The 25,329-nt window shown below is 53.3% G+C and overlaps 1 protein-coding gene and 1 long non-coding RNA gene across 3 annotated transcripts in view; one reads left to right on the top strand and one right to left on the bottom strand.

The window, feature by feature from the left end:
• HK2 (hexokinase 2) overlaps positions 1-25,329 on the top strand; it is a 78,423-nt gene that overhangs the window by 33,397 nt on the left and 19,697 nt on the right. The window contains 5 exon segments of the mRNA XM_029065992.2: positions 365-527; positions 20,228-20,376; positions 23,381-23,500; positions 24,312-24,407; positions 24,935-25,034. Coding sequence (XP_028921825.1) covers positions 365-527; positions 20,228-20,376; positions 23,381-23,500; positions 24,312-24,407; positions 24,935-25,034 — 628 coding nt within the window.
• Positions 2,870-4,173, bottom strand: LOC114812278. Of its 2 annotated transcripts, XR_003759942.1 has the most exons (3): positions 4,148-4,173; positions 3,897-4,043; positions 2,870-3,661 (listed from the first exon to the last, which is right to left on the bottom strand). It is a non-coding gene; the product is annotated as an uncharacterized LOC114812278 (long non-coding RNA). The 2 variants fall into 2 exon arrangements; XR_003759941.2 differs by lacking the exon at positions 4,148-4,173 and having other exon boundaries at positions 3,897-4,077.

The following is a 25,329-nucleotide window of genomic DNA, read 5'->3' as shown; positions in this document are numbered from 1 at the left end:
ATCCCCATTTTACAGATGAGGTCACTGAGGCCCAGAGAAGTGAAGTAACTTGCCCAAGGTCACACAGCAGACCAGTGGTGGAGCCGGGATGAGATCCCAGGTCTTTCTGACTCCCAGGCCCCGGCTCCGTCCACGACGCCACGCTGGTTCTCATAAAGCCGTCGGGAAGCACAGAGAGGGGTGGGCTTCACATTCAGCTCTCGGCCGCTCCTGCCTCCGTCATCAGGCGGGGGGAAGGGAGAGCCCCCGGCCCCCCGGCCCCCGACCCCCGACCCCAGGGCCCCCTAGCCCCCCATGGCTCCCAGCCCCGAAGTCTCTAGCCGTCGCCGCCTTCCAATCCGTCCGTCTGTTCTCGTCTCTTCAGGTGGACCAGTACCTGTACCACATGCGTCTCTCGGATGAAAACCTGCAGGAGATCTCGGAGCGGTTCCGGAAGGAGATGGAGAAAGGGCTGGCGGCCGACACCCACCCCACCGCCTCCGTCAAGATGCTGCCCACCTTCGTGCGATCCACGCCGGATGGGACAGGTGATGATAATAAAGATGGTATTTGTTAAGCGCTTACTATGTTCGAGCACCGTTCTAAGCGCTGGACCGCCACACCCAGCGCCCACGAGGGCGGGCCGCGGAGAGACGCGGTCGGGGGAGACTGGGCGCAGCCGCCCGGTGGTGGTGGAAGGGTTGGGGTGGGGTGTTCATTTTCCCCTGCCTCTGGTGGCTGACAGTCAGAAGGACCTGGGTTCTAATCCCGGCTCTGCTACACGTCTGCTGTGTGACCTTGAGCGAGTCACTTCACTTCTCTGGGCCTCAGTTCCCTTATCTGCCAAATGGGGATTGAGACCGTGAGCCCCATGAGGGACAGGGACTGTGTCCAGACCTGATTAGCTTGTATCTACCCCAACGTTTAGTACAGTGCCTGGCACATAATAGGCACTTAACAAAGACCGCAATGAACCAAACAAACAGAAAATACCTTGGTGCTTTTTGAAAGAGCCAGATTACATTGGAAGCCAAGTAATGATGCCTGAAAGGATTCCTCTTCCCCTTTTAGTCAGTCAACCAGCCGACTGTATTGAGTGCCAACTGTGTGCAGAGCACTGGACGATAATAATAGTTGGAGTATTTGTTAAGCGCTTACTCTGTGCCAGTCACTGTACTAAGCCCTGGGGTGAAAACAAGCAAATCGGGTTGGACACAGACCCTGTCCCACGTGGGATTCCCAGTCTCAATCCTCATTTTCCAGATGAGGGAACTGAGGCCCAGAGAAGTGACTTGCCCCAGGTCAGACATCAGGCAAGTGGCGAAGCCGGGATTAGAACCCATGACCTTCTGACTCCCAGGCCCGGGCTCTAGCCGCTAGACCGCGCTTCCATGGCCGCCAGCTGCGTGCAGATCACATACTGCGTGTTTGGGAGACGACAGGAATAGTTGGTAGACACTGCCGTCCCCGGAGCCCGGGCAGAGTTGGTGGACACGTTCCCTGCCCACAGCGAGCGGACGGTCTCGATAGAGATGAATGAATGACGGCTACGGACATAAGTGGTCTGGAGCTGATGGGGAGGGGAATAAAGGGTGCAGATCCTACTGCAAGGGCGACCTTCTGGGAGTCAGGTCATGAGTTCTAATCCTGACTCTGCCGCCCGTCTGCCGGGTGACCTTGGGCAAGTCGCTTCTCTTGTCCGCGCCTCATCTGTAAATGGGGATTGTGATTGTGAGCCCCACGTGGGACGGGGACTTTGTCCATCCCGATTTGTTTGTCTCCACCCCAGCGCTTAGTACAGTGCCTTAGCACATAGTAAGCGCTTAACAGATACCGTGATTATTAGAAAGGAAATGACGGCTTCGTCGGAAAGGCCTTTTGGAGATGCGCTTTTAATAAGGCTTTGAACAGGGGGGAGGAAAGTGAGGGTCGATTATGAAGCGGGAAGTTGTGCCAGGGATCCAGCTTGCTCGGGAGAGATCTTCCCATTTGACCGTCTGGCGGCGTCCCTCCTGGCGTGTCACCGTGTTCTGCTCCTCCTCTTTCCTCTGCCACTGGAACTCCCAGATTCGCTGACGTAGCCTAATCCAGGAGTCACTTCCCGGCCCCTAAACGCCCCATCCCCACTGCCTGTCCCAGGGAGAGTTAAGGGTTGGTTTGAGAGATCTCGGCCCTCTCCGCCCTCATGGGATTCTATCTCGGATCATCTACCTCTTGCCACCCCCTACTCGTTCCGGCTAATTCTTCCGGGGGAGTCCAGCTTATTCGGCAGAGATCTTCCTGCACCGGGGTCCGCCGGCTCCGTCCTCCTCCTTGTCCCGGTGCTCCTCTTCCCTCTGTCACTGAACTTCCCCAGACCCTGCCAACCTAATCCAGGAGTCACATCCCACCCCCTCCCCACCCCATCCGCCCTGCCTTTCCCAGGGAGAGCTAAGGGTCGGCTCTAGAGCTCTCAGCCCTCTCCGCCCCAATCTCGAATCATTTCCTTTTGCCACCCCCTTCTCCTTCCATCTACAGAAGCAGCGTGGCTCAGTGGAAAGAGCACAGGCTTGGGAGTAAGGTCATGGGTTCAAATCCCGGCTCTGCCGCTTGTCAGCTGTGTGACTGTGGGCAAGTCACTTAACCTCTCTGTGCCTCAGTGACCTCATCTGCAAAATGGGGATTAAGACTGTGAGCCTCACGTGAGACAACCTGATTCCCCTGTATCTACTCCAGCGCTTAGAACAGTGCTCTGCACAGAGTAAGCGCTTAACAAAAACCAACAAAAGCATTATTATTCTCTGTGCCTAGTTACCTCATCTGGAAAATGGGGATGAAGACCGTGAGCCTCACATGGGACAACCTGATTACCCTGTATCTCCCCCAGCGCTTAACAGTGCTCTGCACATAGTAAGCGCTTAACAAATACCAACATTATTATTGTTATCTAATTGTTCTGGGGGACTATCAGGTTATTTGGCAGAGATCTTCCTTGTTTGACATCTGGCAGTCCACCGCTGCTGCCGTCGTCCTGACGATTTACCTCCTCCACCGGTCGTCTTCCCTCTGCCACTGGAACTCCCCCAGTCCCTACTCTAACCTAATCCAGGGGTCACTACCCATCCCCTCCCTGCCCCATCCACAATGCCTGCCCCCTGGAGAGCTGAGGGTCGGCTCTATGGGTCCTGGGCATCTCCGCCCCCGTGGGATTTCATCGTCCTCTTGCCACCCCCTACTACTCCTTCCAGCTAATCGTTCCGGGGGAGTCCAGCTTATTCGGCAGAGATCTTCCTGCTTGACATCTGTCTGTACTGGGGTCCACCGCTGCTGCCGTCCTCCTCCTGAAGGGTCGCCACGCTCTGCTGCTCACCGCCGCTCCTCTTCCCTCTGCCGCTGGAACTCCCCCAGTTCCCTAACCCAGAGACAGCTAAGAGTTGGGTCCGTGGGCCCCAGCCCTCTCTGCCCCCAGGGGATTCCATCATGGGGTCACCTTCCCTTTGCCCCCTCCTTCCTTCTGTGTCTGATGGTCCCGGGGGAGTCCAGCTTGCTCGGCAGAGATCTTCTCCTTTGACATCTGCCTGTGTTGGGGTCCACCGCCCTCCTCTTCCTCTTCTTCACGAGTTGCGTTTCGGCACTTCTCGGCTCAGTGTCCTCTCCGAAGGGCTGGAGGGTTGGGTTGGTCCGCTGCTCTTCTTCTCACTGCCTGTTGGACACCATCGCAATGAACTGGGCACTGCCCATTCCCTTCCATCCCATATCGTCACCCGAGCTAAGGCCAGGGTCCGCGATTCCCGCCATCTGCGATGCTCCAGTCTTCCCTGGCTCCCTCCCCCATGGCTCCAGCTCCAGCCCCCCACCCCGGGGTGGATCTCCTCATCCTCCCTCTCCTCCCCCCAGCTCTAGGACATGGGCCACAGAACCCGGGTCTGCCCCCTTACCTCCTCCGGGTCTGGGCCTCACCTCCCGAAGTGCTTCCTCTCGCTGGCGCCCTGCAATTGGCTCCTCCTGCTTGAGCCGTGTCTACTTATCCTCCAGGTCCTCTGTGATGTCATTTCTTGTCTCCATCTGGACATGTTCAACCACCCCTCCCCACCCCCCCCAGTGATAATTGTGGTATTTGTTACGCACTTACTGTGTGCGAGGCACTGTACTCGGCGCTGGGGTGGATAGAAAAAATTGGCTTGCTCACTGTTTCAATCCCAGAGAAGTGGAGCGACTTGCCCAAGGTCACACAGCAGACAAGTGGCAGAGCCGGGATTAAAACCCGTGTCCTTCTGACTCCCAGGTCCGTGCCCTGTCGGCTGTGCCACGCTGCTTCCCTACTAGCAGGGCTGCTCCTGGCCTCCTGTCGCTCCCTGAGACTCTTCCTCTCGTTAGCGCCCTCCGATTAGTGCATCCTGCCCGAGCCATCTCGCCTTCTGTGATGTCATGTCCTTTCTCCGTCGGGCCTTGCTCAGCCACCCTGACTGAACAAGGCCCGATGGAGACTGAGCGGGGTCTAGTTATCCTTCGGGCCCTCTGTGCTGTCATAGCCTTTCTCCACTGGGCCTTGTTCAGCCCACCCCCACCACCCCCCACAGCAACACGATGACTGGCCCTGGGCTCCCGTGCCTCGCTGAGGCTTCTCCTCTCGCCGAACGCCCTGCAGTCGGTGCGTCTTGGCCTGAGCCGTCTCTCGTTAGCCTCTAGTCCCCTTGTGATGTCATTTCCAGTCTCCATCGGGCCTTGTTCAACCTGCATTGTGGCGTGATCCTTTAATTTTCTAGGTAATAATAGGGAAGCAGTGTGGCCCAGTGGAAAGAGCACAGGCATTAGGAGTCAGAGAACCGGGGTTTCTAATCCTGGCTCTGCCACTTGTCTGTTGTGTGACCTTGGGAAAGTCACTTGACTTCTGCGCTTCAGCTTCCTCATCGTTCAGTCAATGGTATTTATTATGTACTGTGTGTGTTTGGGAGAATACAAGTACAGTAGAGTTGGAAGACATGTTTCCTGCCTACAGGGAGCTTACAGTCAAGAAGGGGAGGTGGACATTAAAGAAAATAGACAAACAAAATAATATTAATTATAGGTAGGTACATAAATGCTGTGGGACTGAGAAGATTTTTAAAAGTTAAATAATAATAATAAGTATTATTATTAAGGGCTTGCCACGTGCCAAGCACTGTTCCCAACACTGTTTGAAGCACTGGGGTAGACACAAGTCAATCGGGTTGCACACAGGCCCTGCCCCACAAAGGGCCCGCACTCCCAATTACTTACTATGTGCCGGGTACTGTACTAAGCACTGGGGTGGATACAAGCAAATCAGTCCCTGCCCCACGTGGGGCTCAATCTCCATTTTACAGATGGGATAACTGAGGCCCAGAGAAGTGAAGTGACTTGCCCAAGGTCACACAGAGGATAAGCGGAGGAGCTGGGATTAGAATTCATGACTTTTTGACTCCCAGGCCCGTGCACTATCCACTGCGCCATGCCGCTTTTCAGCAGGGGTAACGTAGGGAAGGGGCTTTGTAGAGAAAGAAAGAACCTCTCTTTCCCAGACGCCCCCTCTTCTTGGTCAAGCTGGAGGAAGAACTAGGGAGTTGGCTGACCTGGTTCCCTGGCCTGTAGCTTGGATCCATTCTTCAGGGAGACTCTTACTTTTGACGTACAATAATAATAATAATAATGATGGTATTTGTTAAGTTCTGCAACATCCGTTCCCCCTCCTGCTTCATCGCTGTCCTCATCGATGGTATTTATTGAGCACTTACTATGTATTAACCTCTGGGAAATAACCATACAATGGAGCTATGTTACCCGTCACCCAGGGACCGGTTTGTTTGGGAATCAGCACGGTGAGAGACAGAGAGAGACCGGCTTCAGAGAGCCTGAGTTGTAGACAAAATTTATTCCACAAGACAAGCTGAATTATTTGATTATTTTGGATGCGGCAAATTGAACTTCTCTTTCGGGACTAATATGATTATTTACTGATGTTAGAGATTCCCTAGCGAGAGGAATATACTTATGCGTTTCTTGCCTGGGGCGAAACACCTTAGTCCCACCCACGAATGTGTTTATTGTTCTATCGTCCTGCTAAGCGCTTAGTACAGTACTGTGCACACAGCGCTGAAATACAATTGACTGCCTCACAGCACTTATGCATATATCTGTAATTTATTTATTTCTATTAATGCTTGTCTACCCCTCTAGAAACGTAAACTCATTGTGGGCAGGGAATGTGTCTGTTCCTTATTCTGTTGTCCTGTCCCAAGCGGAAGAATTCATTTATGCCTTGTTCACACGTGGCAAAGCAGCTAGCTACCCCCCCAGGGATGCTTCTCACCTGGGAGGAACACATCTCTGCGTTCCGCGTTCCACGCCTGTGGTAAAGCTCCTCAGCTTCCAACCCCTCGAGCGTTCAGTGGAACGCTCACCCATCCCACGGCTTCTCTCTCGGTGCTCGGGCAGAGGTGACCCGCAGCCCAGGAGGTCAGAGGCCGCGAGGATTTATTACCTCTGCTCCTACACCATTCCAGCTTCCGGCCTCAGTTTATCCAATCCCCGCTCTCCTCTTCCCCCTCCCCTTCCTTCATGCCAGAGAAGCAGCATGGCTTAGTGGCAAGAGCACAGGCTTGGAAGTCAGAGGTCATCGGTTCTAATTCCAGCCCCGCCACTTTTCTGCCGTGTGACATTGGGTAAGTCACTTCACTTCTCTGGGCCTCAGTTCCCTCATCTAGAAAATGGGGATGAAGACTGTGAGCCCTATGTGGGACGGGGCTGTGTCCGACCCAGTTTGCTTGTATCTACCCTAGCACTTAGTACAGTCCCTGGCAAATAGTAAGTGCTTAATAGATGCCATAAAATAAAACTATGATTGATTGCTTAATCGACAGGGCTGTGGGACAGAGGCCAGCTGAGAGTGTTAGCCTGCTGTCTTGATTAGATGGGGCTTGTTCTTTTTCCCTGGAGATAATGAGAATTCTGGGCCTTAGTTTGCTCATTCCTCCTCCCCTCTGGTGCTCGTACCTTGGAAATAGAGTTTATCTAGAGAGGGCTGAAATGCTAGCGATAAATGTCGGAGTTGGAGATAAAGGGAAAAGTGGACAGGAAGTAACTGCCCCTAAAACTACTCTCCCTTTGCTACCGGGCTCCTGTCGGGGGCGGCACTGGAGGGCCTCTCGAAACTCACTTTTCAAACAATGGCTCTTTGCAGCCAGTCCATCAGTCAGTCGTATTTATTCAGCGCTTACTGTGTGCACAGCACTGGGCTAAGCGCTTGGGAGAGGACAGCAGAACAATGAACAGACACATTCCCTGCCCACAATGAGCTTACATTTCTAGAGGGGTAGACAAACATTAATAGAAATAAATAAATTGCAGATATATGCATAAGTGCTGTGGGGCAGTCAGTCAATTGTATTTGAGCGCTTACTGCGTGCAGAGCACTGAACTAAGCACTTGGGAGGACGAGAGAACAATAAACAGACACATTCGCTGCCCGCATGAGCTTACAGTCTAGAGGGGGAGGCAGCCATTAATAGAAATAAATACATTATTATAAATAAGTAACTTAATAATGATGGTATTTGGTAAGCGCTTATTCTAAGTGCTGGGGGAGATACAAGTTCATCAGGTTGTCCCATGTGGCGCTCACAGTCTTCATCTCCATTTTCCAGATGAGGGAACTTGTGGAAAACACTGTGCTGAGTGCTGGGGAGAGATGAGATCATCAGATCATCAGACGGGGCTCCCAGTCCAAGGGGAGTGAGAACTCACTGAAACCCCATTGAACCCCCACTTAAAGATTAGGAAACTGAGGATAAGTGACTTCCCCAAGGTCACACAGTGCAGACCAGTGCAGCACGACCTAATGGATAGAACACGGGCCTGGGAGTCAGAAGGATCTGCGTTCTAGTCCCGGCTTGCCATTTGTCAGCAGTGTGACCTTGGCCCGGTCACTTCTCTTCTCTGTGCCTCAGTGACCCCACCTGCAAAATGGGGTTGAAGAGTGAGCCCCATGTGGAGCAGGGACCGTGTTCAACCTGATTATCATGTATCTACGCCAGTTCTTAGAACAGTGTCTGGCACACAGTAAACACTTAACAAATGCCATAAACAAACAAACAACTGAAGAAAAAAACCAAACCAGTGGCAGAGCTGGGGCAAGAAGCCACGAACCCAGAACACCAGTCCCATGCTCTCCAAGGGTAGGCAGCCTCTTTTGCTTTGCCCAAGGTCGGTGGGGGGAGATTCGGTTCTGAAAGAAAAGGGTTGTCAAGGCCGAGTTCAGTCTGGAGAGCTGGAAGCTTGGTCCACTGGTTCCGGAGCAGAATTCATTCAGTCAGTCATATTTATTGAGCGCTTACTGTGCAGAGCAGTGTACTAAGTTCTTGGGAGAGTACAATGCAACAATAAGCAGGCACATTCTCTTCCCACAATGAGCTGGCAGTCTAGAGATGGAGACTGACACTAATGTGAGTAAATTGCAGTTATGTACGTAAGTGGTGTGGGGGTGAATAAAGGGAGCGAGTCAGGGTGACACAGAAGGGCGTGGGAGATGAGGAATAGTGGGGCTTAGTCTGGGAAGGCCTCTGGGAGGAGATGGGCCTTCAAAAAGGCTTTGAAGTTGGGGAGAGTGATAATCTGTGGGATATGAGGAGGGAGGGTGTTTCAGGCCGGAGGCAGGACTTGGGCAAGTGGTCAGTGGAGAGATAGACGGGATCACAGTGAGAATCAATCACTTTGTTAATCAGCGGTATTTATCGAGCACTTACTGTGTGCAGTAAGCACTTGGGAGAGGACAATAAATTGGAATTGATAGACACGTTGCCTGCCCACAACGAGCTTACATCTGTCCTGAGTAGAGGGGCCCCGACCAGCCTGAACCGGCAAGTACCTCAAACACCCTGGAGACAACGGGCCAGAACCGGGGACCACCTTTCATTCAATTCTATTTACTGAGCGCTTACTGTGTGCCGAGCACTGTACTGAACATTTGGGAGAGTGCAATAGAACAATCAATGGAAACATTCCCTGCCCACAGCGAGCTCTTTACTAGGGTTGGGGAATCGAGGCTCAGGACTGAGACCAGTCCCAACTGCCCTGCCTGGTCCGGCCCAAACCAGCCGGCTGCTACCCGTCCCACCTTCCCTCGGCCGCGGAGAGTGCGGATCCTTGAAGACCCTCGGCATCCCCGCCTTTGCCGAGCCCAGGAGCTCCGCAGTCAGAGCCGAAATTCATTCTGTTGTACTTATTGAGCGATCACTGTGTGCAGAGCCCTGTATTAAGCACTTGGGAGAGGGCAATAGAACAATAAACAGTCACATTCCCTGCCCACAACTTGCTGATAGTCTAGAAGAGGGGAGACCGACATTAATGCAAATGAATAAATGACAGATATGGACGTACGTGGTATGGGACTGGTGAGGGGGAAGAAGAGAGGGAGAAAGTTGGGGGATGCAGAAGGGTGCGGGAGAAGAGGAAGGCGGGGGCTTAGTCAGGGAAGGCCTCTTGGAGGAGATGGGCCGTGGATAAGGCTTTGAAGCGGGGGAGAGTCATTGTCAGATTTGAGGATCTGGGCCAGCGGGGTGGAGCTTCAGAGGGTTGGGACTAGGGACTGTGTGGAGGCCAGAGGCTAAGAGGCTGGGAGGTCATGAAGCCAGCAGCCCAAGGCTCCTACGGTGCTGGTTGAATTCCTGAACTGGCCCCATTTAACCTGAAACCGCCGTACTTTTCCGACTTTGCCTGTCCGATAAGAGGACCGAAGGAGGGAACTTCAGGATTACAAATGGGAACATTCAGTCTTCCAGAGATAAGAATTTCCTTTTTCACAATCCCAGTCCCCACCCAGCCCCGCCCCGCCCCCTGTCTTTCCCCGGAACCTTGCCCACCTGATTCTGGTTCTGCTGAGACTTGCCCACCTCTGTGCCCACCTCGGTTCCCACCCAACAGGCCAGACCGTTGGAAGCGGAAGGGAGAGAGCGCTCTCATCAGGATCATTCATTCATTCGATAGTATTTATTGAGCGCTTGCTATGTGCAGAGCACTGTACTAAGCGCTTGGAATGTACAATTAGGCAACAGATAGAGACAATCCCTGCCCATTGATGGGTTTACAGTCTAATCGGGGGAGACAGACAAAAACAATAACAATAAATAGAATCAAGGGGATGGACATCTCATTAACAAAATAAGTAGGGTAATAAAAATATATACAGATGAGCAGACGAGCACAGTGCTGGGGAGAGGAAGGGAGAGGGGGAGGAGCAGAGGGAAAGTGGGGGAAAAGGGGGCTTAGCTGAGGGGAGGTGAAGGGGGCAGAGGCAGCAGAGAGAGCAGAGGGAAAAGGGGAAGCTCAGTCCGGGAAGGCCTCTTGGAGGAGGTGAGCTCTCAGTAGGGCTTTGAAGAGGGGAAGAGAGTGAGTTTGGCGGAGGTGAGGGGGGAGGGCGTTCCGGGACAGCGGGAGGACGTGGGCCGGGGGTCGGCGGCGGGATAGGCGAGAACGGGGGACGGTGAGGAGGTGAGCGGTAGAGGAGCGGAGCGTGCGGGGTGGGCAGGAGAAAGAGAGAAGGGAGGAGAGGTAGGAGGGGGCGAGGGGATGGACAGCCTCGAAGCCCAGAGTGAGAAGTTTTTGTTTCGTGCGGAGGTTGATGGGCAACCGTTGGAGGTGTTTGAGAAGGGGAGTGACAGGCCCACGGCGTTTCTGCAGGAAGATGAGCCGGGCAGCGGAATGAAGAATAGACTGGAGCGGGGAGAGACGGGAGGAAGGGAGATCGGCGAGAAGGCTGACAAAGTAATCCAGCCGGGATGTTATGAGAGCCCGTACCAGTGAGATAGCCATTTGGGTGGAGAGGAAAGGGCGGATCTCGGCGATATTGTAAAGGTGAGACCGGCAGGTCTCAGTGACAGATTGGATGTGTGGGGTGATTGAGAGAGCCGAGTCAAGGATGACACCAAGGTTGTGGGCTTGAGAGACGGGAAGGATGATCTTATCATCCACAGTGATAGGGAAGTCAGGAAGAGGGCAGGGCTTGGGAGGGAAGATAAGGAGCTCATAGATGCTTGCTTTGTGGGGCACGCTGTACCGAGCGCTTGGGAAAATACAGTACAGTAGGCGTGATACCTGCCTCGTGGAGTTTACAATCTCCAGTGTAGGACTCAATCCCCTTGCCCTCTCCTACCTCACCTCACTATTCTCCTACTCCAACCCAGCCCGCACCCTTCGCTCCTCTAAGGCTAACTTCTCACTGTGCCTCCATCTCATCTATCTTAAGTATTTAGTACAGTGCTTTGCACACAGTAAGCGTTCAGTAAATGCAAGTGAATGAATGAATACATAGCTTGCCGCCGACCTCTCGCCCGTGTCCTGCCTCTGGCTTGGAATGTACTCCCTCCTCGTATCCGAAAGAAGATGCCTCTCTCTGCCTTCAAAGCCTTGCTGAAGGCCCATCTCCTCCAAGAAGCCTTCCCTGACTAAGTCTTCCCATTCCCTGCTGCGTCACCCTGCCTTGCTCCCTTTTTCCTTCCCCCCACCCCCATCCAGGCTTACAGCACTTCCGTCCATATCTGTAATTTTATTTATTCATCTTAATGTCAATCTCCCCTTCTAGACTGTGAGTTCATCGTGGGTGGGGAATGTGTCGTTAGACCGTTATGCTTTATTAAGCGCTTAGTACAGTGCTCTGTGCCCAATAACCTCAATGAAGGTGATTGATCTATTATCAAGAAATGTACTAAGGGCTTAGGAGAGGACAGTAATAGACACAATAATAATGGTGGTATTTGCTAAATGCTTACTATGTGCAAAGCACTGCTCTAAGCGCTGGGGGGTTGCAAGACGATCAGGTTGTCCCACATGAGCTCACAGTTTTCATCCCTATTTTACTGATGACGTAACTGAGGCCCAGAGAAGTGAAGTGACTTGCCCAAAGTCACAGTTGACAAGCGGCCAAGTCGGGATTCGAACCCATGACCGCTGACTCCCAAGTCCGGGCTCTTTCCACTGAGCCACGCTAATCCCTGCCCTCAAGGAGCTGATCGTCTACTCTGTGTGGAGCAGTGTACTGAGCGCTTGGGCGAGTACACTGGAGTTAGTAAGACACGATGCCTGCCTTCACTGAGCTTACAGTCTACTGTGTGCAGAGCACTGTACTGAGTGCTTGGAAGAGCACAATAGAGTTAGCAGATACTCGATTCCCGCCCTCAAGGAGTTTACAGTGTAACAAGGGAGACAGACACACAGGTGGTTTACACATAATAGTAAGTATTATTATGGAATTTGTTAAGCACTTACTATGTGCCAAGCACTGTTCTAAACACTGGAGTAGCTTCAAGGTAATCAGGTTGGACACAGTCCCTGTCCCACAAGGCTCACAATTTTAATCCCCATTTTAGTGATGAGGTAACTGAGGCACAGAGAAATTGTGACTATACCAAGGTCACGCATATAATGGGCACCCAAGCGAAGTCATAAACGCAGCAGGTAACGATAATAATAACAATTATGGTATTTGTTAAGCGCTTACTATGTGCAGAGCACTCTTCTAAGCGCTGGGGTAGATACAGGGTAATCAGGTTGTCCCACATGAGGCTCACAGTCTTAATCCCCATTTTACAGATGAGGTAACTGAGGCACAGAAAAGTTAAGTGACTTGCCCACAGTCACACAGCTACCAAGTGGCAGAGCCGGGATTCGAACTCATGACCTCCGACTCCCAAGCCCGTGCTCTTTCCACTGAGCCGCGCTGCTTCTCAAAGCAGGTAATGATGGGAAGGCTGAGGCCCAGAGAGGTTCAGTGCTCTGCCTAAGGTCCCACGGCATATCAGTTTCAGAGCCGGGATTAGAACAGGATCTCCTGTTCCTCCAGCCCCATGTTCTACAAAATGGGATTAAGATCAATTAATCAACAATCTTGGCTTGGCTCGTGCCGTCCGGTCGTCTCTGACCCATAGCAACGCCGTGGACACATCTCTCCCAGAACGCCCCACCTCCGTCTGCATTCATTCTGGTGGTGGATCCACAGAGTTTTCTTGGGAAAAACCCGGAAGCGGTTGACCATCGCCTCCTTCCGCTCAGTAAACACGGGATCTCCACCGTTGACCCACTCCCGTGCCGCTGCTGCCCAGCACGGGGGAGTTTGGACTTGTAGCCGATGGCCTGCCACTCGCTAGCCACTGCCCAAGCGAGGACTGGAATGGACAGGCCCCTGCCTGACCCTCCCCTAGTCGAGACTGGTGGAGGACTGGAAACTCTCCAGGTGCCATCCTGAGAGGGGCAATCAGTAGTACTTGGGGAGAATATAATACAGTCGGTAGACACAATCCTTGCCCTTAAGGAGCCTACATGAAAACAGACATTAAAATGAAGGTAAAGCAGGAATAATAATAATCGAGGTATCTGTTAAGCATTTACTCTGTGCCAGGCACCGGACTAAGTGCTGGGGTAGATACAAACAACTGGGGTGGGTATAATCCCTGTCCCACCTAGGGCTCACAGTCTTCACCCCCATTTTCCAGATGAGGGAACTGAGGCCCAGAGAAGTGAAGTGATTTGCTCGAGGTCACACAGCAGGCAAGTGGCGGAGCCAGGATTAGAACCCAGGACCTGACTTCCAGGCCGGCGCTCTATCCCCCCCTGCCACGCTGCTTCTAGGAGGGAGTGTAAGGAAATTGCACCACTGCTGGTGCTTGGCAAATACATAGCACCCCCCTTTCCACCCCTCCTCACGCTTCCCCCCTAAAATAGACATCCCCAGTGACCTCCCTCACACACACACACACACATGCACACGCACACACACACACGGCCTCCTCCCCCAAGATGATGATGATGATGATGAGGGTATTTGTTAGGCAGTTACTATGTGCCAGGCACTGTTCTAAGTGCTGGGGTAGATACAAGGTAATCAGGTCAAACACAGTCCCTGTCCCACATGGGGCTCACACTCTTAGTGGGATTAGTGAGAAGCAGCATGGCTCAGTGGGAAAAGCCCGGGTCTGGGATTCAGAGGTCATGGGTTCCAATCCCGGTTCCGCCACCTGTCAGCTGTGTGACTTTGGGCAAGTCATTTCTCTGTGCCTCAGTTACCTCATCTGGAAAATGGGGATGAAGACTGTGAGCCCCACGTGGGACAACCTGATTACCTTGTATCTACTCCAGCGCTTAGATCAGTGATAATAATAATAATAATAATGTTGGTATTTGTTAAGCGCTTACTATGTGCCGAGCACTGTTCTAAGCGCTGGGGGAGACACAGGGGAATCAGGTTGTCCCACGGGGGGCTCACAGTCTTAATCCCCATTTTACAGATGAGGGAACTGAGGCACAGAGAAGTGAAGTGACTCGCCCACAGTCACACAGCCGACAAGTGGCAGAGCTGAGATTCGAACTCATGAGCCCTGACTCCAAAGCCCGTGCTCTTTCCACTGAGCCACGCTGCTTCTCCGTGCTTGGCACATAGTAAGCGCTTAACAAATGCCATCATTATTATTAGTGGCAAGAGCCCGGGCTTGGAAATCAGAGGATGTGAATTCTAATCCCGGCTCCACCACTAGTCTGCTGTGTGACCTTGGGCAAGCCAGTTAACTTCTCTGTGCTTCAGTTACCTCATCTGTAAAATGGGGATCAAGACTGTGAGCCCCACCTGGGCCGACCTGATTTCCCTGTATCTACCCCAGCGCTTAGAATAGTGCTTGGCACATAGTAAGCGCTTAACAAATGCCATCACCATCATTATTATTAATTATTATTAATCTCCATTTTACAGATCAGGTAGCTGAGGTACAGAGAAGCAAAGTGACTTGCCCAAGGTCACAAAGATTTTTGGCAGAGCAGAGATTAGAACCCACGTCCTTTGACTTTAGGCCTGGGCTCTTTCCGCTAGGCCACGTTGCTTCTCAAGGTGGGTTGGCTGGGATCTGCTCCCACCCTTGGGTGACTTTTTTTAAAGGTATTTGTTAAGTGCTAACTATGTGCCAGGCACTGTACTAAGCGCTGGGTAGATAGATACAAGCTAATCAGGTTGGACACAGTCCACGTCCCATGTGGGACTCCCAGTCTAAATTCCCATTTTATATGAGAAGCAGCTTGGCCTAGTGGATAAAGAACGGGACTGAGAGTCAGAAGGTCATGGGTTCTAATTCTGGCTCCGCCACTTATCGCTATGTGACTTTGGGCAAATCGGTTTACTCCTCTGTGCCTCAGCGACCTCATCTGTTAAATGGGGATGGAGACTGTGAGCCCCACATCGACCCGATTTGGTTGTATCTACCCCAGCGCTTAGTACAGTGCCTTGCACATAGTAAGCGCTTAACAAATACCATTTATCATTATTATTATTATTATTATTACAGGTAGGATACCGGAGGCCCAGAGAAGTGAAGTGATTCACCCAAGGTCACCCAGCAGACAAGTGGCTGAACTGGAATTAGAACCCAGGTCCTTCTGACTCCCAGGCCCGGGGTTTTTCCACTAGGCCGTGCTGCTTCTGAGAACCTCCGAGGGCACGTGGGTGCTCTCTATGGTGCCAACCCTTGTTCGCCTCCTCCTTGTGCCCGGGCCTCGTGCTCTGACCTTATCATGCCCGGAAGCGCGTTCCCGGGAAAAGACAAATTCCAGGGATGGCTCCTGGACCCCCTCCCACTGTCTCCCGCCTCTTCTCCGGCTCCTCCTGGCCTCCTCCCCTGTGCCTCAGTTCCTTCATCTGTTAAATGGGGGTTAAGAAGCAGCATGGCCTACCGGAAGGAGCCCGGGCTTGGAAATCGGAGGACCGGGGTTCCAATCCCGGCTCTGCCACACGTCTGCTTTGTGACCTTGGGGCCTAATTCTATGATAATTCTATTTCTCATTCTGTTTATATTGATGCTATTGATGCCTGTTTACTTGTTATGATGTCTGTCTCCCCTCTTCTAGACTGTAAACCTGTTGTGGGCAGGGATTGTCTCTCTTTGTTGCTGAATTGTACTTTCCAAGTGCTTAATACAGTGCTCTGCACACAGTAAGCACTCAATAAATAACGATCGAATTGATGAATTGAATGAATGAATGAATGACTTGTCTCCCTGGGAGATTCTGACCTTGCTCCCAGGCTGGAAATGGAGAGGGATTGGAGCTTTCCAGACGGACAGGCGTGGATTTATCTCTGGACATCTGCATCCCTGAAGCTCTGCCTCCCTCCCTCCCGTGACTCTTCTGCCGCTCAGGGCCCCTAGTGCTCTACCTCCCTCTAATAATAATAATAATAGTATTTGTTGAGCACTTACTATGTGCCAGGCCCTGTAATAATAATAATAATAATAATAGTAATGATGGTATTTGTTAAGCGCTTACTATGCGCCAGGCACTGTAATAATAATAATAATGATGACATTTGTTAAATGCTTACTAGGCGCCAGGCACTGTAATAATAATGACGGTATTTGTTAAGCGCTCTTTAGGTGCCAGGCACTAAACTAAGCGCTGGGGTGGAGGCAAGCGGATCAAATTGGATTCGGTCCCTGGCCCACATGGGGCTCACAGTCTTAATTCCCATTTTATAGATGAGGTAACTGAGGCCCAGAGAAGCGAAGTGACGTGCCCAAGGCCACACTGCAAGCAAGTGGCGGAGCTGGGGTTAGAACACAGGTCCTTCTGATTCCTAGGCCTGAGCTCTATCCCAAAGGCCATGCCGCTCCTCAAAAATAAATGAATCTGTCATTATTTTAAAATAATAATAATAATTATTAATAATAACAAAGGTATTTGTTAAGCACTTACTATGTACCAGGCACTGAACTAAGCGCTGGGGTAGACGCAAGCAAATAGGGTTGGACACAGTCCCTGCCCACGTGGGGCTCACAGTCTTCATCCCCATTTTACAGATGAGAGAACCGAGGTGACTGAGGTAACTCACTTGATTTCATCATTCTTCTTTGAGCAAAAAAGACAGATATACTTTATTGTGAACGTGATTGTGATTAATATCCCATGATCATGTCTGTGCTTAGACAAAATAATAATTTTGGTATTTAAATGCTTACTGTGTCCCAAGCACTGTACTGAGCAAGCAGCGTGGCTCAGTGGAAAGAGCCCGGGCTTGGGAGTCAGAGGTCATGGGTTTAAATCTCTGGCTTTGCCACTTGTCAGCTGTGTGACTGGGGGCAAGTCACTTCACTTCTCTGTGCCTCAGTTACCTCACCTGTGAAATGTAGATTAAGACTGTGAGCCTCACGTGGGACAACCTGATGACCCTGTATCTACTCCAGCACTTAGAACAGTGCTCTGCACATAGTAAGTACTTAACAAATACCAACATTATTATTATTATTATTATTATTAAGCATTAGGGGTAGATACATGATAATCAGGTCAGACACAGTCACAGTTGGGGCTCACAGCGTAAGGGAGAGAACAGGGATTGAATCCCCATTTGACAGATGAGGGAGCCGAGACACGGAGAAGTGAAGTGACTCGTCCAAGGTCACCCAGCAGACGGGGAGAGCCGGAGAGGCAGGGCCAGAGGGAGGGGGAGAGGTGAAGATGGGGAGAGAGTCAGTCCGTCAATTGTATTTATTGAGTGCTCACTCTGTGCAGAGCACTCTACTAAGTGCTTGGGAGAGTACAAAAGAACGATAAAACAGATATATTCCCTGCCCACAAGGAGCTGTCAGTCTAGGGGAGGGAGAGAGGGAGAGATGGGGATAGAGATTAGAACCCAGGTCCTCTGATTCCCAGGCCTGGGTTCTTTCCACTAGCCCACGCTGCTTCTTTCTGATAATTAAACCTCTTCGCATTTATTTATTCACTCAATCCAAACTAAGGCCTCTCTACTGGCTTCCAGCATCCTCCTCCTCCTCCTCTTCCTCCTCCTCTTCCTTCGCCTTGCTGGCCGAAGCCCAGAGCCTCTTGCCAGCTGGCGTCACCAGGCCGAGTCGAGTAGAGAAGCAGCGTCGCCTAGTGGCTCGAACTCGAGCCCGGGAGTCGGGAGGACCTGGGTTCTAATCCCGGCTCTGCCACTTGTCTGCCGTGTGACCCTTAGCAGGTCACTTCAGCGTGGCTCAGTGGAAAGAGCCCGGGCTTGGGAATCAGCGGTCGTGGGTTCTAATCCCGGCTCCGCGCTTGTCAGCTGTGAGACCTTGGGCAAGTCACTTCACTTCTCTGTGCCTCAGTTACCTCTTCGGTAAAACGGGGCTTGAGACCGTGAGCCTCACGTGGGACAACCTGATCACCTTGTATTCTCCCAGCGCTTAGAGTAGTAATAAAAATAATGATGATGGTATTTGTTAACCGCTTACTATATGCAAAGCACTGTTCTAAGCGCTGGGGGGTTACAAGGTGATCAGGTTCTCCCTCATGGGGCTCACAGTCTTCTTCCCCATTTTACGGATGAGGTAACTGAGGCCCAGAGAAGTTAAATGACTTGCCAAAGTCACACAGCTGACAAGTGGCGGCGCTGGGATGAGAACCCATGACCTCTGACTCCCAAGCCTCTGCTCTTTCCACTGAGCCACGCTCCGCACATAGTAAGCGCTTAACAAATACCACCATTATTATTCTCTGAGCCTCAGTTCCCTACTCTATAAAATGGAAGAGTGAGCCCTTTGTGGGACAGGGACCGTGTCCAACCTGATTAATAAATATGATTGAATGAATGAATGAACCTGTACCCACCCCAGCGCTTAGCACACTGCCTGGCTCATAGTAAGCGCTTAACAAATGCCAAAAAAAAAGCCCCGATTCATTTTAGGTCCCCGACCAGATGCGAACGTTTCATTCCATCACAGAGCATCTCCCGTGGCTTTAATCCCGTCTGGCTGCTGGTCAGCAGATTCCTGCGGCGGGGAATGCTGACGGGATCTTGGTTTGATCGGTACCCCCAGAGCAGGTCTAAGTCAATGGCATTGATGGGGCACCTACCGTGTGCGGAGCGCTGTGCTGGGCACGTAGAGGAGGACAACAGACTGAGTACCCGCCCTCAAGGAGCTGACAGTCTACTGTGTGCAGAGCACTGGACTGAGCGCTTGGGGAGAGGACAGTACAGTTAGTAGACATGATCCCTGTCCTCAAGGAGCTTAGAAGCAGCGTGGCCTAATGGCTAGAACCCGGGCCTTGTCGTCAGAAGGTCATGGGTTCTGATTCCGCCTCCACCACGTGTCTGCTGTGTGACCTTGGGCAAGTCGCTTCACTTCTCTGGGCCTCTGTTCCATCTGTCAAATGGGGATCAAGACTGTGACCCCTATGTGGGACAGGGACTGTGTCCAACCTATCCTGAATCTACCCCAGTGCTTAGTACAGTGCCTGGAACATAGCACTTAATAAATACCATAAATATAGTCTAAAGTAAATTATTATAGTCTAAAATCCTGGCTCTGCCACTTGGCAGCTGTGTGACTGTGGGCAAGTCACTTAACTTCTCTGTGCCTCAGTTCCCTCATCTGTAAAATGGGGATTTGAAACTGTGAGGCTCACGTGGGACAACCCGATGACCCTGTATCTACCCCAGCGCTTAGAACAGTGCTCTGCACCTAGTAAGCGCTTAACGAATACCGACATTATTATTATTGAAGTGGGCAGAGCACTGTGTTGAGCACATGGGAGAGTCCAGTAGAGTTAGTGATCACGATCTCTGTCCTCAAGGAGCTTAAGTGGGCAGAGCACTGGGCCGAGTGTTTGGGAGAGTCCAGTAGAATTAGTACACATAATTCCTGTCCTCAAAGAGGTTATAGCCTAATGTGGTCAGAGCACTGTACTGAGCACTTGGGAGAATATAATACAGTCAGCGGAAACAATCCCTGCCCCCAAGGAGCTTCCGGTCTACTGTGTGCAGAGCAGACAGCAGCGAAACAGCCTGTTAGAGTGCATAGAGCACGGGCCTGGGTTCTAATCCCGGCTTGCTACATGTCTGCTGGGTGACCTTGACCAAGTCACTTCACTTCTCTGAGCCTCAGTTCCCTCATCTGTCAAATGGAGATGCAGACTGTCAGCCCCATGTGGGACAGGGACTGTGTCCGACCCGAATCACTCGTATCTGCCCAAGCGCTTAGAAGAGTGCTTGGCACCCAGTAAGCGCTTAACAAGTACCGTCATCATGCTGTGCTGAGCACCTGGGAGAGTCCAATAATTTGTAGCCAGGATCCCTGCCCTGGAGGAACTTACATTCTAAATAATAATAACCGCGGTATTCGTTAAGCGCTTACTATGTGCCGGACCCTGTTTTAAGCCTGTCCGGGCCCGTCCGAGACCTGCATTCGAGACCCGTGGCGTCCGAGAGGCCCTGACGTTGACTGTCCACGTGTGCTCGGCTCCGCAGAGGACGGTGACTTCCTGGCCCTGGACCTGGGAGGCACCAACTTCCGCGTGCTGCGGGTGCGGGTGTCGGACAACGGCCTGCAGAAGGTGGACATGGAGAACCAGATCTACGCCATCCCCGAGGACCTCATGCGGGGCAGCGGTACCCAGGTGAGCTGGCACGGGGAGGTGGGGGCCCGATGAGCTGGCAGGGTGGGGCCCCGGTGAGCCCTCCCGCCTCAAATCCCACAGAAAATGACTCTCCCCCGTTCAAGGCCTTATCGAAGGCCCACCTCCTCCAAGAGGCCTTCCCTGCCTCAGCCCTCCTTTCCTCCTCTCCCACTCCCTTCTGCATCGCCCTGACTGTCTTCATCCCCCCCTCCCACCCCCACAACACTTATGTCCATCTCCATCGTTTATTTCTGTTCACGTCCATCTCCCCACCTCCCCTAGACTGTAAACTCGTTATGGGCAGAGAATGTGCGTTTAGTGTTCTAGCGTCCTCTCCCAAGAGTTTAGCCCAGTGCTGTGCGCACAGTAAGCGCTCACTGAGTACGACTGAATGTCCCACACAGACCCGCTCCAGGGTCAGGCCCCTCGGTGACCCCCACACTGCCCCCCACCCCTCAGCCCCGGCCTTCCGGAGAGGAGGGTGACGTAGTCGGTTTGCTCGCAGGCTGACGTGACAGGGAGCAGGTAGATTCCTCCCCCTCCCCTCCCCCCCTCCACCATGTCCCTAAACACTCCCTAATCCCAGCTTTGCCACTTTAATCTCCCCGTCAAATCGCTTGGCGTTCTTGACTCATTCCCCTCCTCCCCTTCTTCCTGCCCCATCGCGGCCTTCACAGGAGCGCCGGGTCCCATTCAGCCGGAGGATGAGTCAGGGGGCCCGGGTTTGAATCCTGCCTCCGCCACTGGCCTGCTGTGTGACCTTGGCTGTCACGTAACGTCTCTGGACCTCCGTTACCCTACCTTATGAAATGGGGATTCGATCCCCGTTCTCCCTCCCCTTTATCCAGCTATTCATTCATTCATTCAATTGCGTTTACTGAGCGCTTACTAGGTGCGGAGCACCTAAGCTCTTGGGAGAGAACAACACAACAATGAACTGTCACAATCCCTGGCCACCATGAGCTGACTGTCTAGAGTGGGAGACAGACATGAATAAAAATAAATGTGACAGCTATGGATGGACATTAATGGTGTGGGGCTGGGAGGGGGGAAGAACAAAGGGAGCAAGTCAGGGTGACCTAGAGGGAGTGGGAGAAGAGGAAAGGAGGGCTTAGGGAAGGCCTCTTGGAGGAAATGGGCTTTCATTTAGGTTTTGAAGTGGGGGAGAGTCATTGTCTGTCAGATTTGAGGAAGGAGGGCGTTCCAGGCCCGAAGCAGGATGTGGGCAACAGGTCTGCTGCAAGACAGAGGAGATGGAGGCCCAGTGAGAAGGTTAGCGGCACCAGAAGAGCAAAATGTGTGGACTGGGTTAGAGTAGGAGAGTAACTAGTCCAAGTAGGAGGGGGCGAGGTGAAATGTGATTATTTTATCGTTATCCTATCTTAGGGGGACACGACCCTTCTTTTCCCCCTGGGTCCCGTCGAGTGACCACCCCAGCTCCAGTGGAACACAAAGATGTTTTGTCCAGAAGCAGGCCTTGCTGTGGGGCTTTCTGCCTCTCCCTCACGGGGAAAATCCCTGGATTGGGTGAGGGGATCAAGGGTCCGCCGCTCTCTGAGAAACCGGTTGTGGGCGGCCCCAGGCCGGGAGGACGCTAGTCCGTCAGCTCGTTGTGGACAGAGAACACGTCTATTTATTGTTCCGTTCTTATAGTCTCCGAGCGCGTAGTACGGTGCTCTGCACAAAGGAAGGGCTCCATAAATTCGAGTGAATGAATGAACGAGGACTCGGGTAATTGGGGCGAAGCCCTGAAGTCCTCGGTCATCTGAAGTGGGGCAGGAAAATCCCATCTCCTCCAAGGGGACTTCCCAGACTAAGCCCTCATTTCCTCTTCTCCCACTCCCGTCTGCGTCACCCTTGCACTTGAATTTACTCCCTTTATTCCTCCCTCGGCCCCATAGAACTTATGTCCGTAGCCGCCATTTATTTATTTCTATTCATGTCTGTCTCTCCCTCTAGACTGTAAACTCCTTGTGGGCAGGGAACGTACCGACCAATTCTGTTATCGCGCTCTCCCAAGCTCTTAGAACATGCTAAGCTCTCACTACATACTATCGATTGATTGATTAATGGCATGTACCGAGCGCCTTCTGGGTGCCGGCCACTGTTTTAGTGCTTGGGAAGTCCAAAGCCAACACGGGACTCATTCCCTGCCCTCAAGAAGCTACCACTCTAATAATAGTAATAATGATGGTATATCTTAAGCTCTTACTATGTGCCAAGCACCGTTCTAAGCACTGGAATAGGTACAGGGTAATCGGGTTGTCCCACGTGGGGCTCACACTTTTAATCCCCATTTTACAGACGAGGTAACTGAGTCACAGAGAAGTTAAGTGACTTGCTCAAGGTCACACAGCAGACAAGTGGCGGAACCAGAATTTGAACCCACGACCTGATTCCCAGGCCCGGGCTCTTGCCACTGAGCCACGCTGCTTAAATATTTGCCTACAGAGCAAATCTTCAAGCGAATAAACTCAGACACACCCCCCGCCCCCCCCCACCCCCAACCTACGTCCGGTTCATTCTCACACACCCACATCCACACTCACTTGCACACACCCACACCTCCCCCGAGAGGAGCGATTGAAAAAACCTTTTTTCTTCCTCTTCCCTGTGCACCCCCTTTCCATCCTCCTCCCCCAACACCCTCATCTCCACCTGTCTGCTGTGTGACCTTGGGCAAGTCATTTCACTGCTCGCAGCCTCAGTTACCTCATCTGTAAAATGGGCATTAAGACGGTGAGCCCAATGAGGGAGCGGGACTGCGTCTAACCTGATTACCTTGTATCTCTCCCAGTGCTTAGAACAGTGCTTGGCACATATTAAGCACTTAATAGGTAATATAATCTCTAGTTCCAATGGAGGTTGGAAATCCTGAAAAGTTCTGAAAACCTGGAAAACTTTGTGGGCTCTGAGGGACACGCGGGAGAGAGTGGCAAGGGCAGGGTACGGGCAAGATTGACCCCTAATGGTCACTGGCCCGTGCGCCCACCTGTGCCCGCAGCTGTTCGATCACATCGCCGAGTGCCTGGCCAACTTCATGGAGAAACTCCAGATCAAGAACAAGAAGCTGCCCCTGGGCTTCACCTTCTCCTTCCCGTGCCACCAGACCAAGCTGGACGAGGTACAAGGCCCGCCCCCCGCCCTCCCCCTTCCGCCGCTCCATGCTCTGCCCACTCCCTGCTCTGCCCACTCTGCCCATTCCCCTCTCTGTCCCCCCTCTGCTCTGCTCACTCTCCTCTCGGCCTGCTGTGCCCACCCCCTGCTCTCTCTGCCCTGCCCAGTCCTCTCTCTGCCCACTCCCTGCTCTCCCTGCCCTGCCCACTCTACCCCTTCCCCTCTCTGTCCGTTACTACGCTCTGCCGACTCCTCGCTCTGCTCACTGTTTCTCGGCCTGGCCTTCCCACTCCTTCCTCTCTCCGCTCTGCCCACTTCCCGCTCTGCCCACTCCCTGCTCTCCGCTCCGCTCACTTCTCGCTCTGCCCACTCCCCTCTTAGCCTGGTCTGCCCACTCCCTCCTCTCTCTGCTCTGCTCACTTCCCACTCTGCCCATTCCCCGCTCTGCCCACTCCCCTCTCAGCCTGGTCTGCCCACTCCTCTCTCTGCTCTGCCCACCGCCCGCTCTGCCCACTCCCTGGTCTGCCCGCTCTTCCCAGAGCTCGGAGCCTCCGGGTCCTCCCACCTCAGGGGGAGGGATCTGCGAAATGGGGGCCAATTCCAGTCATCGCTTCCCGCTGCTTCCAGGGTCGGCTCAGGAGGAGCCGGGGAGGGCTGGGGCCGGGGAACGCCCCCCCCAGCCCTCGGCCGTCCCGTTCAGTCCCTCGTTAGAGGGACTGACGTCCTAGTCTGGAGGTTGGCGGGCGGGGGTCTCCCGGCTCCGGGGCCGCCGCCGTGTGATGCCCGCGACGTCCGTGCTTTGCCCTCTCCCGCTGCAGAGCTTCCTGGTGACGTGGACCAAGGGGTTCAAGTCCAGCGGCGTGGAGGGGAGAGATGTCGTGGCCCTGCTCCGAGACGCCATCCGCCGGCGAGGGGTCAGTGGACGCGGCCGGTCCCCTTCCCCTTCCCCCAGGCCTCCTGCCTGCCCATCACCGGGGGCCTGGACCCCTATCGGCCCCAGTGCGGCTCCCTCCATCTGCGTCCTGGCCCTCTGTCCACCCCGGCCCCGACCAGTCCCCAGCAAGCCCTCTCCCAACTCCCTGCTAGCCCCAGCCCGGTGTCCCAGGGGAGACCAGCTCGCCGCCAGGCCCGGCCCGGTGTCCCAGGGATGACCGTCTCTCCGTCAGCCCCAGTCCACCCCCGTCCCGACCCCCCAGCCGGGTCTAGTCCGGTGTCCCAGCGGTGACCGGCCCCCCTCGCCAGCCCCGGTCCGGCCCAGGGCCTCCCAACCGCCCGACCCGTCCTCGGGCCTACCCCACAAGCGGCCCCGTCCTGGCGTCCCGGGGGTGGCCGGCTCCCCGTCAGCCGCGGTCCGGCCCCGACCCGACCCCCCCGCCATCTGCGGCCCGGGGCACCGGGGGCGGCCGGCTGATGCCCACTGTGCCCCCGCTGCCCCGGGCAGGACTTCGACATCGATATCGTGGCCGTGGTGAACGACACGGTGGGGACGATGATGACCTGCGGCTACGATGACCACAACTGTGAGATCGGCCTCATCGTGGGTAGGTGCCCGGGGCCGGGCCGGGGGAGGCGGGGACACTGGGGACACCGGGGACACCAGGGACCCAGAGGAGAAGGAGGAGGAGGAGGAGGAGGAGGAGTCCAAAGGCTTCCTTGGGCATTTTCCCCCCCGTAGTTGTTTCTGGGGAGGGGAGAGAGGGTGGAGTGGTTTTGCGGACAAAAACACTAAGACAGAGGGCTGGATTTCAGACAATCAATCAATTAATCAATTATATGTAATAATAATAATGATGATGATGATGGTATTTGTTAAGCACTTACTATGTGCCGAGCACT

This window comes from Ornithorhynchus anatinus, chromosome 5, assembly GCF_004115215.2.
Source record: "Ornithorhynchus anatinus isolate Pmale09 chromosome 5, mOrnAna1.pri.v4, whole genome shotgun sequence".
NCBI lineage: Eukaryota > Metazoa > Chordata > Mammalia > Monotremata > Ornithorhynchidae > Ornithorhynchus > Ornithorhynchus anatinus.
The sequence above is the reverse complement of the archived record's forward strand: the minus strand, read 5'-3'. Positions and strand labels throughout refer to the sequence as shown.